Below are 18,564 nucleotides of genomic sequence, written 5' to 3'. Positions count from 1 at the left end.
TATGAAAAGCATACTTTTTAATCGGCTGTTAGTATTATAGTTTGGAAAACTCTTCAATAAATCTTTATGGATCCACTTTTTTCAATATCGTACGTCTAGTATTACTCGGACCTCGGAAAGCATTTCTCACTAAATGAGTAACGCTACATAAGGTTTAAAGAATATTTAACGATCTCGATAGCATAAATGACCTCGAAATACGGGAAGTATTAACAAATAGAATAATAGAGCGCAAAATCTGTACCAAAAGGTTCTCCGAGTTTCAGAAGATTTCAATATGACTTCGACTTCCTAAAGGAATAAAAAGATGAGATTTTCTTTGGGACATTTTGATTAACTTCTTCAAACCTCAGAAATGAGTTGGAGATGTTGAAGAAGCCGATATATAGAGGGTTTTAGCTCTATAAGAATACGATTTCAAAAAACTCGGATTACAAAGTCGAAATTTTTCGAATATATACCTTACGGTTTAAATACCTCCGAACATTCCAGATGAGTAAAATTAAAGCATTTAGCACAACTAACCGTCGAAAATGGCTTAACAGCTCCCCACAAGGATTAGTGAAGATAGTGAGAACGAAGACACTGTTGTTTTAAGTAGCATAAATACAACGCAGTGCGGAAAGTGAGCTCGTAATTCCACGGCAGTCACTAAAAGTCGCTGCAAAGTTTCGCACGACCGACTTGCCATTTCCTGCTTATGGCGTTAACACGAAATCGGTCGAAATACCTGCAGAAATGTTCAAGTATGTATGTATGTATGTGTTTGTGGAGGGAAAGCATATGGTGAAACTAAAGTATATGTGTAACTTGAAAAATGTATGATTTACGAGTATGTTGGCACGTTTCATGAAATTCAAAGTTCAACCAAGACACACAAGCACTCGAACATAATGTTGTAGATGAGTGCAGATAACTGGTAAAGTCTTTAGTAAAAATTAGTGAAGAGTTTCTGCATCACGTTTGGTGAAAGTTCGAAAGCATTTTAAGAAGTTCAGATATACTACCTTGATATACATGTATGCTACATATGTACATATAGGAGTAAGAGCTCTTCTGAGAAAGAAAACATGTTTTGGGTTGTAAAATTTCATATTTTCGAATTAAAAGGAAATTAAATACGGAAGAACACGTTCTTTATTCAAATTCTAGAGAAAATATGGGTATGTGATATATAGGAAGTTCCTCGAAAATTAGATTTGCAATTAGTATTAGAAATTGTTGACCGATTACACCCATTTTTAATAAAAAAAATTAATTTATATAATAACTCACACAGCCATAAAATTTCAATAAGAAATCTAGCTTAATAGATACCGAGATATCTATTTAAAGACAACTGATATAACAGAAACCAGTCTCATACTGATAAGGGTTATCGATTAATTTCGATTGCTGAGACCCAATAATTTACTCCGACTTCTGTTACAGTGGCTTGTATATAGGCCCACCAAGACTCTTAGTTTATTTCTGGGGAGGTTTATTACACACGTAAATCTTTTAATATCATACCCTCCAATAAAACGCTTTGCTTGGCGTAGACCCGTAGCCTGCCGCCAGTACCTTTTCCTGTCTTTCCTCAGTTCATTCCGGAACACCTCCTTAATTATGTGTGGCCCCACTGCTATAAAGGGTTCTGGGCCAAGCAGCTTGGTTGAAGCTTCCGATCGCGCTAGTTCATCAGCCGTTTCGTTCCCTGCTATCCCTTTCTGTCCCGGCACCAAGATTAGGTGTACACTGTTTTTCATAGATAGAGTATTGAGACTATCAATGCACTCTTCGACCAAGCGGGACTTTGTCTCATAAGAAGAGTTAGCTTTAAGTGCCGCTTGACTGTTACTCATAATAGCAATGCGTTCATTCCGATATCTGGGCTCGACGTTAACCTCGGCACATCGGTAGATAGCATAGACTTCTGCCTGGAATATGAAATGGAACATGCGAACGCTCATCTGCTGTCAATGTATCCAAGAAGCGAGGTTTCCTTCTCCATCTGGGTGTACTCTTGGCGCTGTCTGTTTGTCCTTGTCGTTGTTGTTTTTGTTTTTGTTTTTGCCGTTGCTCCATCTGTGTCGTACGACCAGTTGGCTCAAAGGTGAGCCTCGTGATCTATATTTTCTGTAACAAGAGTATTCGCCTCGTCAGAGCTCCTTGACGTGGTAAGGCCATAGTTACTTCTCAATGCGGCCCGGTGTTGGGAAGATGTAAATTAATGGATATAGAATTGTCAGAGAAAGGTCTGGACCCACTTCAACCACAAATATGGACCTACATATATCATTATTAGAAAGGTTTGACTGATACCGATTTATCTGAACATCTTTCACCAACTTTTAGCTCTAAGCAACGCTGTGATTGAAGCATTATATTTCATATATGGATGTTAGCCCCAAGATATGTATCGAGTATATACATTTCAGGAAGGAGGTTTCCATATATATCACCAAACCACATATGCTCTTCTCATTTTTTATGCTCATTGCTTTTCTATTTCTATTATCTTCTTTTAACGCTTATAGCTACTCCTTCCTCTTCCTCTTCTACTTCTTCTTCTTCCTATTGAAAATGTTTTGAAGCATTTAGCATTTAACACTTTGCACTTTAACTCTCTTGGTGGTCTCATTGCAATCAATTGGCACACAGCAATTGTCGTCCTCCCACGGTGAATGTCCTTTGTGCGCCAAGTGTGAATTCCTTTCAACGGCAGTCAGTTACGTATGCGTGTGGGTGTCTGTGTGTGTTTAGACACACCTAAACATGCAATTACAAATGTGTATTATAGTCTCGGGCGTATTGTCACTTTCAAAAGTTTGGCAATAAAATTTGTGTTAAGTGATTTTATGGTCTTTAATGTGAACATTGTATAAGGTATCTGGTATATATGTTTGTTTGAATATTTGCGTTTAAGAGTTTAAAATATGTAAACCGACATGAATTGCCAACTAATTGTTGGTGAATAAAATATATGGATACTTCTACAGTTGTTTGTTTGTATGTTTATCTAGCTATTTAAGTAGCAATATTTATTGAGCGTAAAATAGAATTTGAATTCATGAGATATTAAAGACCGGTAGCTTAGTGCAAAAATTTTAAACAATTTCTTAAATATATCAACAAGTATTTCCCAATTAAAAATATAAAATTATTTGTTTAATGGAAAAAAATAAAAAATAGTAAAATTCTACTTAAAAATTCTCAAATAAAAATATAAAATATTTTGAATATTTTGAAAATTAAAAAAAATAATAAAAAAAAATTATTAAAATTTGAAAAACCTTTAATGAAAAAATAAAACAAGATTAATATTTTTTAACAACAATTCCAAAGAAATATTGCAAATATAAAAACATTATATAAAAAAATTCTGAAAATATATTTTAAATATTACAACACATTCGTATAAAAAAAAATATTAATATTTAATACTTAAAAAAAGTTTAACAAATAATTAAAAAAAAAATAATAAATAATAAGTATTATCTTAACAACACGTCAAAAGAAATGTTTCAAATCTAAAAACCTTTAACAGTAATAACAAAAAAGTAACCAAAAATTAAATTTTTAATATCACAAAAAATCATATTTAAAAATATTTACAAAAAAATAATGTTTTATCTTTTTTAAAACATTAATACATATGTATATTAAATAATTTTTATTAAGAAAAAAAAAAAAATAAAATTTTATAAGCTTTTAACAAAAATAAGAACAAAATTGTTAAAAATTAATTCAAAATATCAGAAAGTCGAAAAGTATTTTTATATATCATCAATGCAATATTTTTTAACGTAAAGCAGGTTTAATATAAAAATGTAAAAAAAAAAACTAAAAATATATTATAAATCTCACAAAAAAATTTATATACAATAATACAAACAAAAATATTTTTTTAATAAAAAGTTAACAGAAAAGATGAATAAAAAATTAAAAAAAATATGTTTTTAAAACATGTAAGGAAGGGCTAAGTTCGGGTGTAACCGAACATTTTCTACTCTCGCAATTTATTTATTTAACTTTATTCATGTAATACACAATATGACCCACGTATTCGTCATATATTTGGTATAAAGTCCATTGAAAGTTGGAAACCCTAATATTAGTTATACGGGAGTTAGGTGAAGTTATAACCCGATTTCACCCACTTTCGGCATAGACACATATTATTAAAAAAAAAAATATTCCCTATGAAATTCTTCAAAGTATGTATATGAAAGACTTACTCATATTTTCAGTAAAAAAACATTAGAAGCACTGAAGTCCTCATGTTCGATATACAGGGCCTTGAAAACTTATCGTCCGATTTCGACGATTTTTAGAAGAGCTATACTATAAATGCAGTACAGTAGCTTACAAGTGCCTACCAATATATATTGTAAAGTAAACGATTCAGATCGACTTCAAAGTTGTGTATTTGGATTTGGACTATTTTCACAACATATCATTGGAATGCAAAGAAAATTCCAAAATATTCATTAATATTGGTCGAATAGTTTCGGAGATATGGTTTTTGACCATAAGTGGGCGGAGCCCCACCCATTTATAATTTGGTATACCAAGTTGAGTGCAGTTCTTCCGTACCTTCTTTATAATGAAATTTAAGGTTTCTGGTGGTTTTCCTTACTGAATTAAATAATTTTTAGTAGTTTTCAACATAACCTTTGTATGGGAGGTGAGCGTAGTTATAATCCGATTTCCTCCATTTTTGGACTGTATAAGGTAGTACGATGCTAGGAAGCTATATCAAGCTTAAGTAGTTTACTAGATATGCACAAAACCTTAGTAGGGGGTGGGGCTACGCCCACTTCTCCACAAAAATTACAACCAAATATGCCCCTTGGTAGGGCTATCCTTTGTACCAAATTTTATTTTTATAACTTTATTTATGGCTTAGTCTTAATTTTTACTTAAGTTACAGCTTGCACAGCGGACGGACGGACGGATAAACAGACATCCGGATTTGAACTCCACTCTTCACCCTGATTACTTTGGTATATCTAACTCGTTTAGTTTTGGGTGTGAACAAAACTATAATACTCTCTTAGCAACTTTTGTTGCGAAAGTATAAACATATGTTTTTATTAAATACAAAAATTAAAAAAAAAAAATTATATTGTTTTAAATTTCCTTTTCTAAATTCCATTTATTTTCTAAATTGGTGAAATAAATAGTTTAATAGGTATAAGTAATTTAAATACAAAAAGAAATTTGCAAAATTATAATTAAAATATGTTTTGAATTTTTGCAAATTTTTTATAAATCTTAAAAGAAATATATATTTACAAAATAAATTTGTATATATGTAAATCATTAAAAATATATTTTTCATAAGAATTGCTTTTCAAAAAAATGATAAATTTCATTGTTTCAATTTAATTTTAATTTTTCATATATCTTTCCAGTTAATTTATGGCAATAAAAATAGTAATTTGACCATAAAAATGATAAAAACAAAAATCGCATACTTACACACGTTAATCTCTTGATGTTGAAATAAAAAAATGTCTTTCAGCTTTAGAATTAAAAACATGTACATTAAAGACATGTACAGAGCATTCGTGTAAGCACCTCCGATAATCTGTGACAAGGTCATGCTCTCCTCCAAATTTGATTAACAGATTCCCCGAATTTTAATTTTCAACTAATTGTTGATACTCTATTTCGCATATAAAATTTAATTAGGCCATTATTAGTGATAATAAATAAATATGAATTACATAGAATACAATATATTCTTAATTTACTATCAGTAGTTACACTGGATTTTGCAGAAGCGAGTTTACTTGTTTGCTGCCAGAATTCGGTCTCAACAGTTTGTTTTGTCACACAAAACCGAGTAGTAAGATCCTAGCTGTGCTGAAACTTTACGTTCATTCAGTTAGATAATTCAAATTATTATTATTTTTCTGTGTAATTTTCGAACTATAAAAAGTACCTGATATGCATTGTAAAGTCGCTCTAATTTGTTTGCTGAGTATAACAGCGATTAATGCACATGTAATACCTCGTTTTAATCATTCAACCTACCACTCAGAAGCCGAACGAGAACTACAGTTACCGTCAAGCATCGAGAAACCTTGTAAGTATAAATACTTTTTTCTAGCAGTTTAGATGTCGTTATAAAGCTTTATTCACTGTCTTTAAGTACGTCATTTGCTGCACTCCTTCAAAGATTACGGCAAACCAAAGTTATTATCAAATGGAAGCTTAGGAAGCGAACAACCTGACTGGCTGAACCGCAACGAAAGCTCAGTCGCTGATAATGTTACAAATGTACAGCAAACTATTAACGATTGCATGAACAAACTGAAGGGTTTTGCTGCGACTTTAGCACTACAAAACAAGGCTAAAAATAGAGTTGTGCGCAGTACTATCGCGCTTAATCTTGGTAAAGTTGAAAACGACTCCACAGACGGCGAGAGCACTGTGAATAAAGAAAAATTGAAAAATCTGCTCTCAAGCATCTTTGATGAGGATTCCACAGATGGCGAGAGTACTGCGAATAAAGAAAAATTGGGAAATCTTCTTTCGAGCATCGTTGATGAAGATTCCACAAATGGCGAGAGTACTGCGATTAAAGAAAAATTGATGAACATTCTATTAAGCGTCTTTAAAAAAGATTCCACAGATAGCGAGAGCACTGCGAACAAAGAAAAATTGAAAAATCTGCTCTCAAGCATCCGTGAAGAAGATACCACAGATAGCGGTAGCACTGGAGATGAAGATGGGGATGAGGAATACATGAGAAAATTTATTTCAAGCATCTTTGAAGATGAAATCACAAACTATCTTCCAAACATCATTCACGAAGAATTAGAATCGCAACTTCCGAGCATTCTTGAAGAATCAGTTTTAAATATTCTTTCAAACATCTTTGACGAAAATTCCACAGATACTGACAGTGATGAGGAGGAAACAACATGGACAGATGTTATTAAATGGATTTTGGCCATTTTCTATATCGTAACGAATGCATAATAAAATTCTGGAAAACAAAAAAGTACCGTGTTGATTTCTTTTAAATTTCATCGAATTCTTTGTTAACAACAATTATATTTTATTAATAATAAATAATAAATAATATAAAAAACAAAGCAAAAAAAAATATTGTTTATAATACATGCTCTGGACAAGATATAGTCCGATTTCGACAATTTTTCCACAAGTGGTACCACACCTCAAATCCAGTATGGGTGTAAAGTTTCATTCCGTTATCTCCATTGGTTCTTAATGTTTATATAATAAAGTGAATGAGTCAGCTGGATAACAAAATTTAGTTATATGGAAAGTGGCCGTGGTTGTGCACCGACTTCGTCATTTTTTCATATATGTTCTCAGGGTGTCAAGAAAATCTTATAAACCGAATTTCATTGAAATCGGTCGAGTAGTACCTGAGATATGGTTTTTGACTCATAAGTGGGCTATGTCACAAACATTTTCAATTTTGTAAAAAAATCTAAGTGGAGCTTCTTTCTGCCATTTCTTCTGCAAAATTTTTGGTAGTTTGATTTTTTATACTAAATTTCAATATTTTAACTTTATTTAAAGCTTAGTTAAAACATTTTATGTGTTTTCGGTTTTCGCCATTTTGTGAGCGTGGCAGTGATCGGATTTCACCCATTTTCAATAGCAGCCCTCTGACGGTCCCAAGGAACCAAGTTTCGTCAAGATATCTTAATTTTTATTCAAGTTATCCGTTGGACGGACGAACGGACAGACAGACATCAAGATTTCAACTCGTCTCGTCACCCTGATCATTTTGATATGTATAACCCTATATCTAACTCGTTTAGTTTTATGACTTACAAACACCCGTTATGTGAACAAAACTATAATACTCCTTTTAGCAACTTTATTGCTAGAGTATAATAATAAAGAAATAAAAGTCGGTCTTTCACTTATACACATATTGAGTTTACATATAATATAATATTAGAATAGTGTTATTGTTATTGTTAAAATAAAGTAAAATTGTTTGTCAGCTTAATATATTTAAGTATTATATATTACAGTTCTTTGAAATATTGAAATATTTAAAACAACAACAGCATTAAAACAATTAAATATATGTGAGAAAAGGTCAAATTATAAATGATGTCAATGCCTATCAGTTGCTCATATTGTGGTTTACACACACACTCCAACACCCATGGCATTTAGGCAACTGATAAAGAGTGGCTTAACACTTGGAATTTCCGCATGTTCACTAAGCAACCGCATTCAGCGAACAAATTCCGAGAATCTGCATATGAGTTTTGAGAAAAGACAAGTTCACGCACTTCTGCAAAACTTATTTACCAGAATTTGAGTTCCAGCTATTTGTGATATCTTGCACCCTCATCGCAACGCAGTAAATGAACACCTACAACTGTACAACTTTGTAATGGCATATAAAACATAGTTTTACAATTGGATTACAACCACGCCTATTTTCCATGTTAAGTAATTTTGATCCCAACAATTTCTTGGATATTTCAAGACTTAACTTAGCGGTAATAGTACCTAGAATGTGTGTAAACTCTGGAAACAAGAATGGTTCGAATCGGTACAAATACTAGTAGTTCACTCTTCAGTTGGTTTTAGGTCATATGTGTATATCAGACAATATCTTAATAAATCACACTACTTCATATGGTTTTAGGCACTATGACCGACAAGACTTTACTGGTCTTGACCAGGACTAAGACCAGGATTAAGAAACAGTAGAATGGTAAGTGCCCAGCAATTGGGATTATCAGTGAAAACTTCCAATTGATCTCCTTCCAAGGGACCATACTATCAAAAGGGTAAACTTTGACAGACGATTCAGGGACGGACAGATCTAAGGCAGCCGATGGTTTAGGTGGCGGGTTAACGTGACCATGCCTCAAGTTCTCTGTTGCTATAGGATAATTTTCAAGCATTTTTCAAGCTGAAGTCTATCGGATCTTCATTGTAATTGATCGACATGTTTTTAAAAGCCATCAACAAGAAGAACAATGGACAAGTAGAAACTGCTGCTGCCTGCATTTGCAGGGAATTTGCCATGCCAAACTGTTTCTCGGGGAATATAACCAGAAAAGATTTAAACAATTAATAGCGCTAGAAACAAACTGAGACAACTAGTGGCACTTTACACTGGCCACTGCACAAACCATGAATCTTCTTGTTGGATCAGTGTCATTTCCGTGATCTAGTAACGGAGACACCTGAGCACTCACTGCTTGACTGCACGGCGATCGTAAAGAGAATGAATCAGTTAATAGGGGGCTCTGTGTTCCCAATGTGTTAGTATAGCGTCCATTAGTCCTGAGGTACTGCTAGGCAATATTAAAGCGACACGGTTAGATGGTATATTGTGATGTCCTTTATTTGTCAGCTTATTACAATTGATACGTATATGTCAGTTGGTACCGAATAATAATAACAAGTAAGGAAAGACTAAGTTCGTGTGCAACCGAATATTTTATACTTTCGCAATTTATTGATGTAATTCTATTAAGATAACACACAACTTTAGCCATATATTCGTCATAAAGTCCAATAGAATAACGAAAGTCAACATATATAGTATATGAGGGCTGAGGTAACCACCAAGGCACACTATATCCAAGACTATATGCTCACTTAATTTGGTTAAGATATCTCACATATTAACCGATATATGCGGTATAAAGAACACGGGAAGTTTGATAATCCGTATATAAGATATGGGGGAACTAAGGGAATTTGTGACCCGATTAATAATTTTTGGAACAGAAACTATTAGAAAAAATAAATTTGCTTTGAATTGCATTAAAATATAGAGATTTACCGACATTTTCGGTGAAAAATTTCTCTGAGTTCTTCATGTTCGATATCCGGGACTTTGAAAAGATATAGTCCGATTTTGGCAATTTTTCCACAAGTTAAGCCACAGGTGATATATAGTATTTGTGTAAAGTTTTATTGCATTATCTTCATCAGTTCCTTATGTATACATTATAAAGTGAAGGAATCAGATGGAATTTAACATTGACTTCTATGGGACGTGGTCGTGGTTGTGAATGCTGGTAAGTGTAAATTATATGGAATTCGATATACGTATATGTAATTTATTATCAGCATTTATTACCAACATTTATACTGGATTGTGCTGAACCGAGTTTTCTTGTTTACTGACAGAGATCAAACTCAACAGTTTATTTTGTCACACAAGGCCGAGTAGTAAGATCCTAGCTGTGCTGATACTTTACAGTTATTCATTTATAAAATCAGAATTATTATTATTTTTTTTTTGTAATTTTCGTACTATAAAAAGTAATTGAGATGCTCTATAAAGTCATCCTAGTTTTTTTGTTGGCTATAACAGCGATAAATGCGGCCATATCATTCCCAGTCGAGTTGTCAAGAGATTTGGAAAATCCATGGCGAATTGATAACGATTTCAGTCGCAGTTGGTACCGTATTGAAGAAATGAAAAACAGGCTTAGAGCAAAGTTAGCAGAAGAAAAAGATCCCACTGAAAGAAAAATTTAGAAATCTTCTATCGAGCAACCCTGATGAAAATTCCACAGTTGATGAGAGCACGGTGAATGAAGAAAATTTGTGAAACCTATCTTCAAGGATTGTTGAAGAAGTACTTTTAAATATGCTTTCAAACATATTTGGAGAGGATTCCACAGATAATGACATTATGGACACAATGGAACAATATTATTGATATCGCATCGAATTTAGAATAACATTTTGCTACCATAAAATTACCAAATTAACCAATTAACGAAATGTTTTTCCTTTTTGAAAACTAAATTAGTCAATTTCAGCGCATTCATTGTTATCAAAGAGTAATATTTTACTAATAATAAAGAATATACCAAAAAACAACAAAAATCGGTTTTTCACTTATACATATAGTAATATAATATAAGAATAGTGTTGTTGTGGTTTTTGTATTAAAATAAACTAAAAATACATATGCATTTACATATATATTACAGTTCTTTGAAATATTTACAAGAACAACAGCATTAAAACAATCAAATATATGCGAGAAAAGGTCAAATTATAAATGATGTCAATGGCTATCAGCTGCTCATATTGTGGTTTACACACACACTTCAACACCCATGGCATTTAGGCAACTGATAAAGAGTGGTTTAACTACTGGAATTCCCGCATACTGACTAAGACGTGAGCAATCGCATTCGGCAAACAAATTCGGGGAATCTGCAAATGAATTTTGAGAAAAACTTGATAAGTTCACGCTCTTCTGCTAAACTTATTAATCGATTCTCATAATTTTATGGTTTTTGGGTTTTAGCTACTTTTGATATTTCGCTCTCTCATCGCTACGCATACAACGGCACATCTTTTCCTCGGTATATAAAACACAGTTTTATAATCGGGTCACAACTAGGGATGGCAAAACATTTTTTTTAATCGATTAAATAATCAAATGATTAATTGCAAGATATAAAAAAATAATTGCAATTAATTGCAATTAATGTAAAAAAATCGATTAATCGATTAATTCCAATGTTTGCAACTTTGCGTAAAAATAAAACCAATAAAATATAGGAGACTATATTCTTATTTCAGACATTCAAATTGTGTTCGTATATACAGAAAAACAAAAACGGAAATAAAATTAAAATATCGTATTAAAAATTAATTTGTCTTAGCATAAAGGAAAATATATTAATTGAATATATGGGCATTTCCGCCAGAAGGTCCACCACAGACAAAATATTAAACATTATTAGAATTACAAAGTTTTTGCATATTTTCATAGGAAAATATTTAAATTTATTTATATTTAATTAATTTTAAATTAATTTATAGCCAATTACGAGATATACCAAAGCCAAGTCGAACAGGAGCTACTTTTCTCATTTCGATTTTTCTACTACATTTGTTTTTTCGTCAAAATTGTTAAAGAAACATATCATGTATTAATTTTTGCTTTGTGTAAAACCTTTATAAGGGTACAAAGAGCAAAATAAAATGAATAAGAAACCATGCGATTGCAAATAACTGTAAGTTTTTGCTCTCTTATTATCCTATATTTTAATGTCCCGTGCGACATCAAAAAACAACACTTGTTCCCACTGCATCGCAAATAAAAGCAGCAAGCTCGCCAAATTTTGGGTATAAACAGTAAATTTATATACAATTAAAATAAAAAAAACCTTGTTCAAAAATCAGAAGATTTGTGGTTTTGGTAACTACTTAAAATTGGTCCCATGCGACATCGTAGGTGTGGAATTTAAAAATTAAATTTTTTTTTTGTTTTATAAAATTTACTTATGTATGTAAATAGATACATTTACATTAATTATTTACATATGAGCAAAATCCGCACTTTAAATTCCACTAACTAGCTATTTAAATAGATTTTGGTGAAAATTATAGGCTTATAAATCAAAATAAGAGTGCTCATTTTAACAATGTTGTCAGAAGAAAATCGTTTGTCTTTAAAAGTGACAAGTTAACGCACGACATATTATTTTCTTGATAAAACTCTTAACTAAAATTAAGAAATCATTTAGTTGCTTTTCTAAAATATTTATTTTTTTTTTAATGTAACTGCTCTCAGTTTAAAATCATATTTATATTATCAAGCCTGATTGATTTTATAAAATAATTAAAATAGTCTTCATTAGAATATAATTTTTTTGCAAGGAGCCGTCGATGGAGTGGGAGCAGTTATCAAACGAAAAGTCTAGCAGATAACGAAATCCAAAAATATTTATTCCCGAGGACAACATTTTCTTAAAAAACTGTATTTCACATTCATAATACTATTAATTACTTTTAATACTATTTTCATTTCATACTATAGAATTTTTGTTGTGTTTCTCGTTGGATATTAGTTAAAATAAATAAATAAATACATTTACTACTTCTTTAAGCCATTTTATTGGACTTGTTGTTAAATAATTACATATTATAACAACAAAATAAACATAAATATTATGATGGAAAAAAATGTCCCGTGCGACATGTCCCGTGCGAATGTGATTAATAATTAATTAAAAAAAACTATAAATTATTTTTGGATGAAATTCATACCATCTTTAAAGGCCATCAATGCGCAACATTTTACAATCAGAAACATTTGAATATTGCCTCACAATTCGCTGAAATCGCCGTTTGAATCGTTGTCCCCAAAAACGACTTCCATTTTTTGTCCCGTGCGAATGCCTTGGTTTTTTGCAATTATCTTGAAAATGAAAACCGTTCCAAAATCAACATTAACACTAAATGTAGAGCTAATGAAGAGCTATTAAAAAATCCTACTGTCAAAATTAAAAAACATTTTAGTTCATATTTTATTTTAGTTGAAAGGTGCACGATTGTCCCGTTCGACATGGCGGAAATACCCATATTCAGAAAATTTAGAAGTCTGTTCAACCAAGTTTGAAGAAAAAGCAATTTCGATAAACTTTAAATAGTGTTTCGACTTAGTTCTAATAACTGACAATTCAAATAAAAGCTCAATTCATCTTGTGGAGATGTAAAATCGTTGTCCTTCCTCCTTCTTGTGTGCACTAGAGTGCACAAAATGGTGTCAAAGTCATCATCACTTAGGGAAACATTGTCTTTACTCCAAGATTGCAGAGTCTAATTTGTACACATATATTTATATACAACTAGAAGAAATTTAAAATGTAATACCGATTGCTCCGACTTACCACCAATTTGCAGGCTACAGTTGCATGCTTTAATTTTAAATGCTGCAACATATTTGAAGTGTTATTAGAAAATTTTAAATTTTTGCAGCAAAGTTGACATTTAACGTAGTTGTTGCTTATTTTATTAAAAAAATGTCCACACTTCGCTTTTGACTGGCGCCATTGCTCTTCAAACAACTGAACGTAAAATGCGTTTGACTTAACTGTAAATGCAGTGTTACCAGACATTCATTTGTTGATATTAAACTACGTTGACATATTAGAATTTAACTATGTTTACACCGTTTGCAATTTCGACCCTTGTAGCTAACTTAGATGAACATAAAATGTATTAAATTTCAAAATGCTGTTTGCGATTAGTTTGCAATTACTCGAGTAATAGTCGAGTAATTAGAAAAGGTGTTTCGATGCAATTAAATCGTAAATTGAATGAAAATAATCGATTAATTTAATCAAATGATTAATCGTTGCCATCCCTAGTCACAACTACGTTCATTTTCCATACTATGTCATTTTGAAACAGAAAAAACTACTAACTTAGTCAACAGCCATATATCATTCCCAGACCATATATATCAGAAAATACGCGAAATATCTTAATAAAAACACACTACTTCATATGGTGGTAGGCACTATGACCGACAAGACTTTACTGTTCTTGACGAGATCAGTATTAAGAAACAATAGAATGGTAAGCGCCCGGCAATTGGGATCATCAGTAGAAAGCTTTCAATGGTTCTCCTTCCAAGGAATGATATTATGAAGAGGGTACATTTCGAGAGACGATTCAGAACAGTTCTAAGAAATAATAGGGAATGGGAGGAATCATATCTCAAGAAATTCAATACACATCCAACAAAAGTACACCGACGAGCTAAAGCAGTCCCCGGGTTAACGGGACTACACCTCAAGTTGTCTGTTGTATGGGACAATTCCCCAGCATTTTTCAAGTTGAGGTCTATCGGATCCCTGTATTGCAGTTGATCGACATGTTCTTAGAGGCTGTCTACAAGAACAAGTAGAAATAGCTGTTGGCTGCAGAGAATTCGTCACCACAAAGTGTTTCTCGGAAAGATTTAAAAAATTAATAGCGATCCCTTGAGACAACTAGTGGCTTTTACAATGCCCACCGCAGACTAAGGTGCCGATTCTGTGATCTAGCGGAGACACTTGAGCACTTACTGCTTGACTGTGCGGCGATCGCGAAGAAAAGGAATAGGGGGCTCTGTGTCCCCAAAGTGTTAGTATAGCGTCCATTAAATCCGCTCGAAGTTTCTCTTAGTCCCAATATACTGAACTTGAAAATGTTTAACTCCTGTTTGTTATAATAGCAAAGTAATCAATATATCATGTTAATATTTAGTCATATTATTAAAACTAGCATAGAAGCACATTCTAACAAAAATGATCAAAATCGGTCTGTATCTGCGCCAACGCTCCATATAACTTATACATATATCGAGTTCCGGCAGTTCGGTTGTTTTAAGATTATTTTCTAGTAGAATTTCAAAGGTAACTTAATGAATGATAAATGAAATATTGGTATCCAAATAATTATAAGTATCGCTTCATAAATTCGGTATTTAATGTGTACCGATTTCTGGGATTATATTAATAGTTCTAATTATTCGCGACTTTGTTGTTTATTTACAACCGATTTAGTAATGTTCAATTTGTTTTTTAAAAACATTTTAATCAACAAATTAACAAGAGAGAGAGAAGGAGTGCTGCGCTCTCTGCAAACACTTTTGGTGGTTTTTATAAATAAAAGATTTATAAATAAAAGATTGAGCACTTTCTCAATTTCGCATTAAGCGATAATAAATATAAATATATAATTCTATAGATTCCATTGTATTTCATTATTACTTATCAGCAGTTGAACTAAGCTGACCTTAATATTGATTGTACCAAAGCGACTTCACTTGCTGGCTGTCAGACTACAGACTCGACAGTTTATTTTGTTACACAAGACCGAGTAGTAAGATCGTACTGCGACGCAATTCTACAGTTATTTAATTTAGTTTTATTTTTTCAACTAATTTAATTCAAAATTTAAAAAAATTTGGTTTTTGCAATTTGCGAACTAAAAACAGAACTCGCGATGTACTGCAAAGTTGCTCTCGTTTTTTTGTTGGGTCTAACAGTGATTAATGCAAGCGTCATTGCGCGTGTTAATTATCCAACTTACCAGTCAGAAGCGCTGCGAGATCTACATTTACCGTTAGGTGTCGAGGAACCATGTAAGTAAACATACTTTTTTCTAGCAGTTTAGATTTTGTTGTAAAGCTTTGTTTTCTGTCCTTAAGCACGCCATTTATTGCCACCCTTCGAAGATTATGGCGGTGCACGTTTGTATTCTAATGGAATATTCAGAAGCGTACAACCCGACGGGCAGTTGCCGAATGAAAGACAAGAGATTGACAAACAATTTGAGCCGCAGCAGTATCCATACGATGTGGTTAATCGCATATTACCGAAGGTGCAGGAGCCCACCGATTTCCAACCGCTCGATCAACAGATAACCCAAGTCTCTGACAATGTGAAAAATACACAGCAAACTGTTAATGATTTCGAAAATTATTTGGAGGGTGTAGCCGCGGCTTTAGCACCGCAAAATAAGCCTAAAAATGGAGTTCTACGTGTTACTATGGACATGGCGCCCAAGCTTGGAGAAGTGCCAATTAGTAGTTTAGCTGAAAAAGACTTCGCAGATAGTGTTTCAAGCATACTTGTGGGAGATACACCCACAGATAGCGAAAGCGCAGAGGTGGATAAAGAACTTGACAAGTTTCTTTCAAGCTTGTTTGGAGAAATACCAAACGAGCGCGAAAGCGCAAACAAGCACCAAGAATTCGTAAATGTTGTTCAAAATAAAAATCTAGGTACCTTTGATGACAATATCATTGAAGAAGATAGCGCAAAATATGAAAAAGAATTGGAAGATCTTCTTTCAAGCATGATGGAAGAAAAAAGCGGTAGCTCAAATAAGGACCAAGAATTCATAGATTTTCTTCAAAAGATTCTTGAAGAAGATAACGCAAAAAGTGAAAAAGATATTCTAGGTTCCTTTGATCGCGATGTCCTTGAAGAAGAAGAGAAAGAATTGGATCACTTTCCTTCAAGCATGACTGAAGAAGACTCCACAGATAACAATAGCTCAAAGCAGGAACAAGAATTCGAAAATATTCTTCAAAAGATCCTTGAAGAAGACATTGCAAACAACAAAAAACGATTTGAAAATCCAAATTCCTTTGATGAAAATATCTTCGAAAAAGAAGAAAAAGACTTGGAAAATCTGCTATCAAGCATGATTGAAGCAGATATTGCAAACAACAAAAAAGAATGGGAAGATAGCGCAAATAATGAGAAAGATTTGGAAAATCTTCTTTCAAGCATACTCCGTGAAGACAATACAGATAGCAATAATGCAAAAGATCTTAGTCAAAAAGTAGATAAACATAATGATGACGAAGAAAAAATCGATGAATCTTTGGACTCTTACTTAAATAAAATATTCGCTGCAGAAGCTCGTCAAAAAGCAGATAAACATAATGATGACGAAGAAAAATTCGACGAATCTTTGGACTCTTACTTAAATAAAATATTCGCTGCAGAAGCTCGGGTAGTAGAAGAAGAAGAAAAAGGTGAAGAAATAGAGCAAGCAAGCGCTGATTCATTTGATGAAGATTTAGAAGAACTAGAAAGGAATAATTATTTAAATAGTATATTTGCTTCGAGTCCAACATTGAATGGTGATTATTTCATACGTTAAGAATTAAAATCTATAATAAAAGCTTACTGTAATCGATACATTTAATTTATACTATATTAAAAGCTTTACTTAAATCTCAAATAAACATATTTACATTTAAAGAGTATAAGACTCTTATTTGACTAAAAAGCATTTTAATAGAAATATCTGATTCTAGGAGGAAAGCGGTGAGTAAACACGAAAGAAATTCGAAAGCTCTGACTTAGCTTTAGTCAGCTGATTTGTGGTTGAAGGTGTTGTAATCTTTGTCTTGATGGTAATCACAACCCTTGACAGGTCTAACAAATCTTCGGCTGTATATTCTTATATCTGATATGAGAAGCTCAATCCAAACTTGTGATTTTAAAATCACTCCATACAGCGCCAACTGTCAGCAGCATAGTAGTGAAATTTCTAAAGAATAAAAAGTGATTTGTCGTCTAAACTAAATGGCGGTCAACGTACCGAACGCATAGAGCGCATTATAATATGTTGGCCAATTAAAATTTCAAAGAGTTAAGAAAGTCATATTAAGTTTTCTGGCGCCGAAAATTCCAAAGAAATACAGAAACAAAGCCAAAAGCTTTTAAATGGATTCACCTTGAAATTGGTTTGTTTGAAATTTTCGTATGAACAAAAGAATTTTTGGCGAGATTGGCCAATAATACAGAAATTATTATAGTGGTAGTGTGGTAGAGCGAGAATGAGGTTATGTCAAGTTCAAGTGGTTAAACAAAGCTGATTATAGGCGGTTATCAGCGTCAGCAATGCGGGTGCTTAAATTAATAAACTGTTGGCTGAAGCAAATTAAATTGCTGTTGCCAATTTATTTCTTTTTCGGTACTAAGTTGTTGGGCATTTGCGCAGGCTTCCTTTTCACTGTTATTTCGCTTATTAACGGTGTGTTGACATAATTTTTACGAAGGTCTACAAGTCATCAAGCCATGAAATGAGTTTTGCACATTTCTAAAGCCACATAACCACACACTTTTCTTTGGAGCAGCACTTTTCTCTCGGGTTTTCGGTTATGGCTATATTTGATTGTGACACAAAATTATACCGAAGCCATGGCAAATTTATCTTTCATTTTATTTCAACTTTAATTACTTTTTTGTTAGCCGTTATAGGTGGGACATGGCAACCAGCTTTGAAGTTGTT

At 32.7% G+C, this 18,564-nt stretch overlaps 2 protein-coding genes across 2 annotated transcripts; both read left to right on the top strand.

Moving 5' to 3' along the window:
• Window positions 1-5,434: 5,434 nt before the first annotated feature.
• On the top strand, window positions 5,435-7,037 carry LOC128922410 (uncharacterized). Its single transcript, XM_054232737.1, has 2 exons — window positions 5,435-6,076; window positions 6,143-7,037. The coding sequence occupies exons 1-2, from the start codon at window positions 5,938-5,940 to the stop codon at window positions 6,973-6,975; spliced, it is 972 nt and encodes a 323-aa protein (XP_054088712.1). The 5' UTR covers window positions 5,435-5,937; the 3' UTR covers window positions 6,976-7,037.
• An 8,553-nt stretch (window positions 7,038-15,590) lies between these two features.
• Window positions 15,591-17,556, top strand: LOC105213964 (myosin-2 heavy chain). Its single transcript, XM_011187091.3, has 2 exons — window positions 15,591-15,895; window positions 15,962-17,556. Exons 1-2 carry the CDS (start codon window positions 15,757-15,759, stop codon window positions 17,425-17,427), a joined length of 1,605 nt encoding a protein of 534 aa, XP_011185393.1. The 5' UTR covers window positions 15,591-15,756; the 3' UTR covers window positions 17,428-17,556.
• Window positions 17,557-18,564: the final 1,008 nt, after the last annotated feature.

Source organism: Zeugodacus cucurbitae, chromosome 6, assembly GCF_028554725.1.
Source record: "Zeugodacus cucurbitae isolate PBARC_wt_2022May chromosome 6, idZeuCucr1.2, whole genome shotgun sequence".
Lineage (NCBI taxonomy): Eukaryota > Metazoa > Arthropoda > Insecta > Diptera > Tephritidae > Zeugodacus > Zeugodacus cucurbitae.
This window is presented reverse-complemented; position numbering and strand designations above follow the sequence as displayed.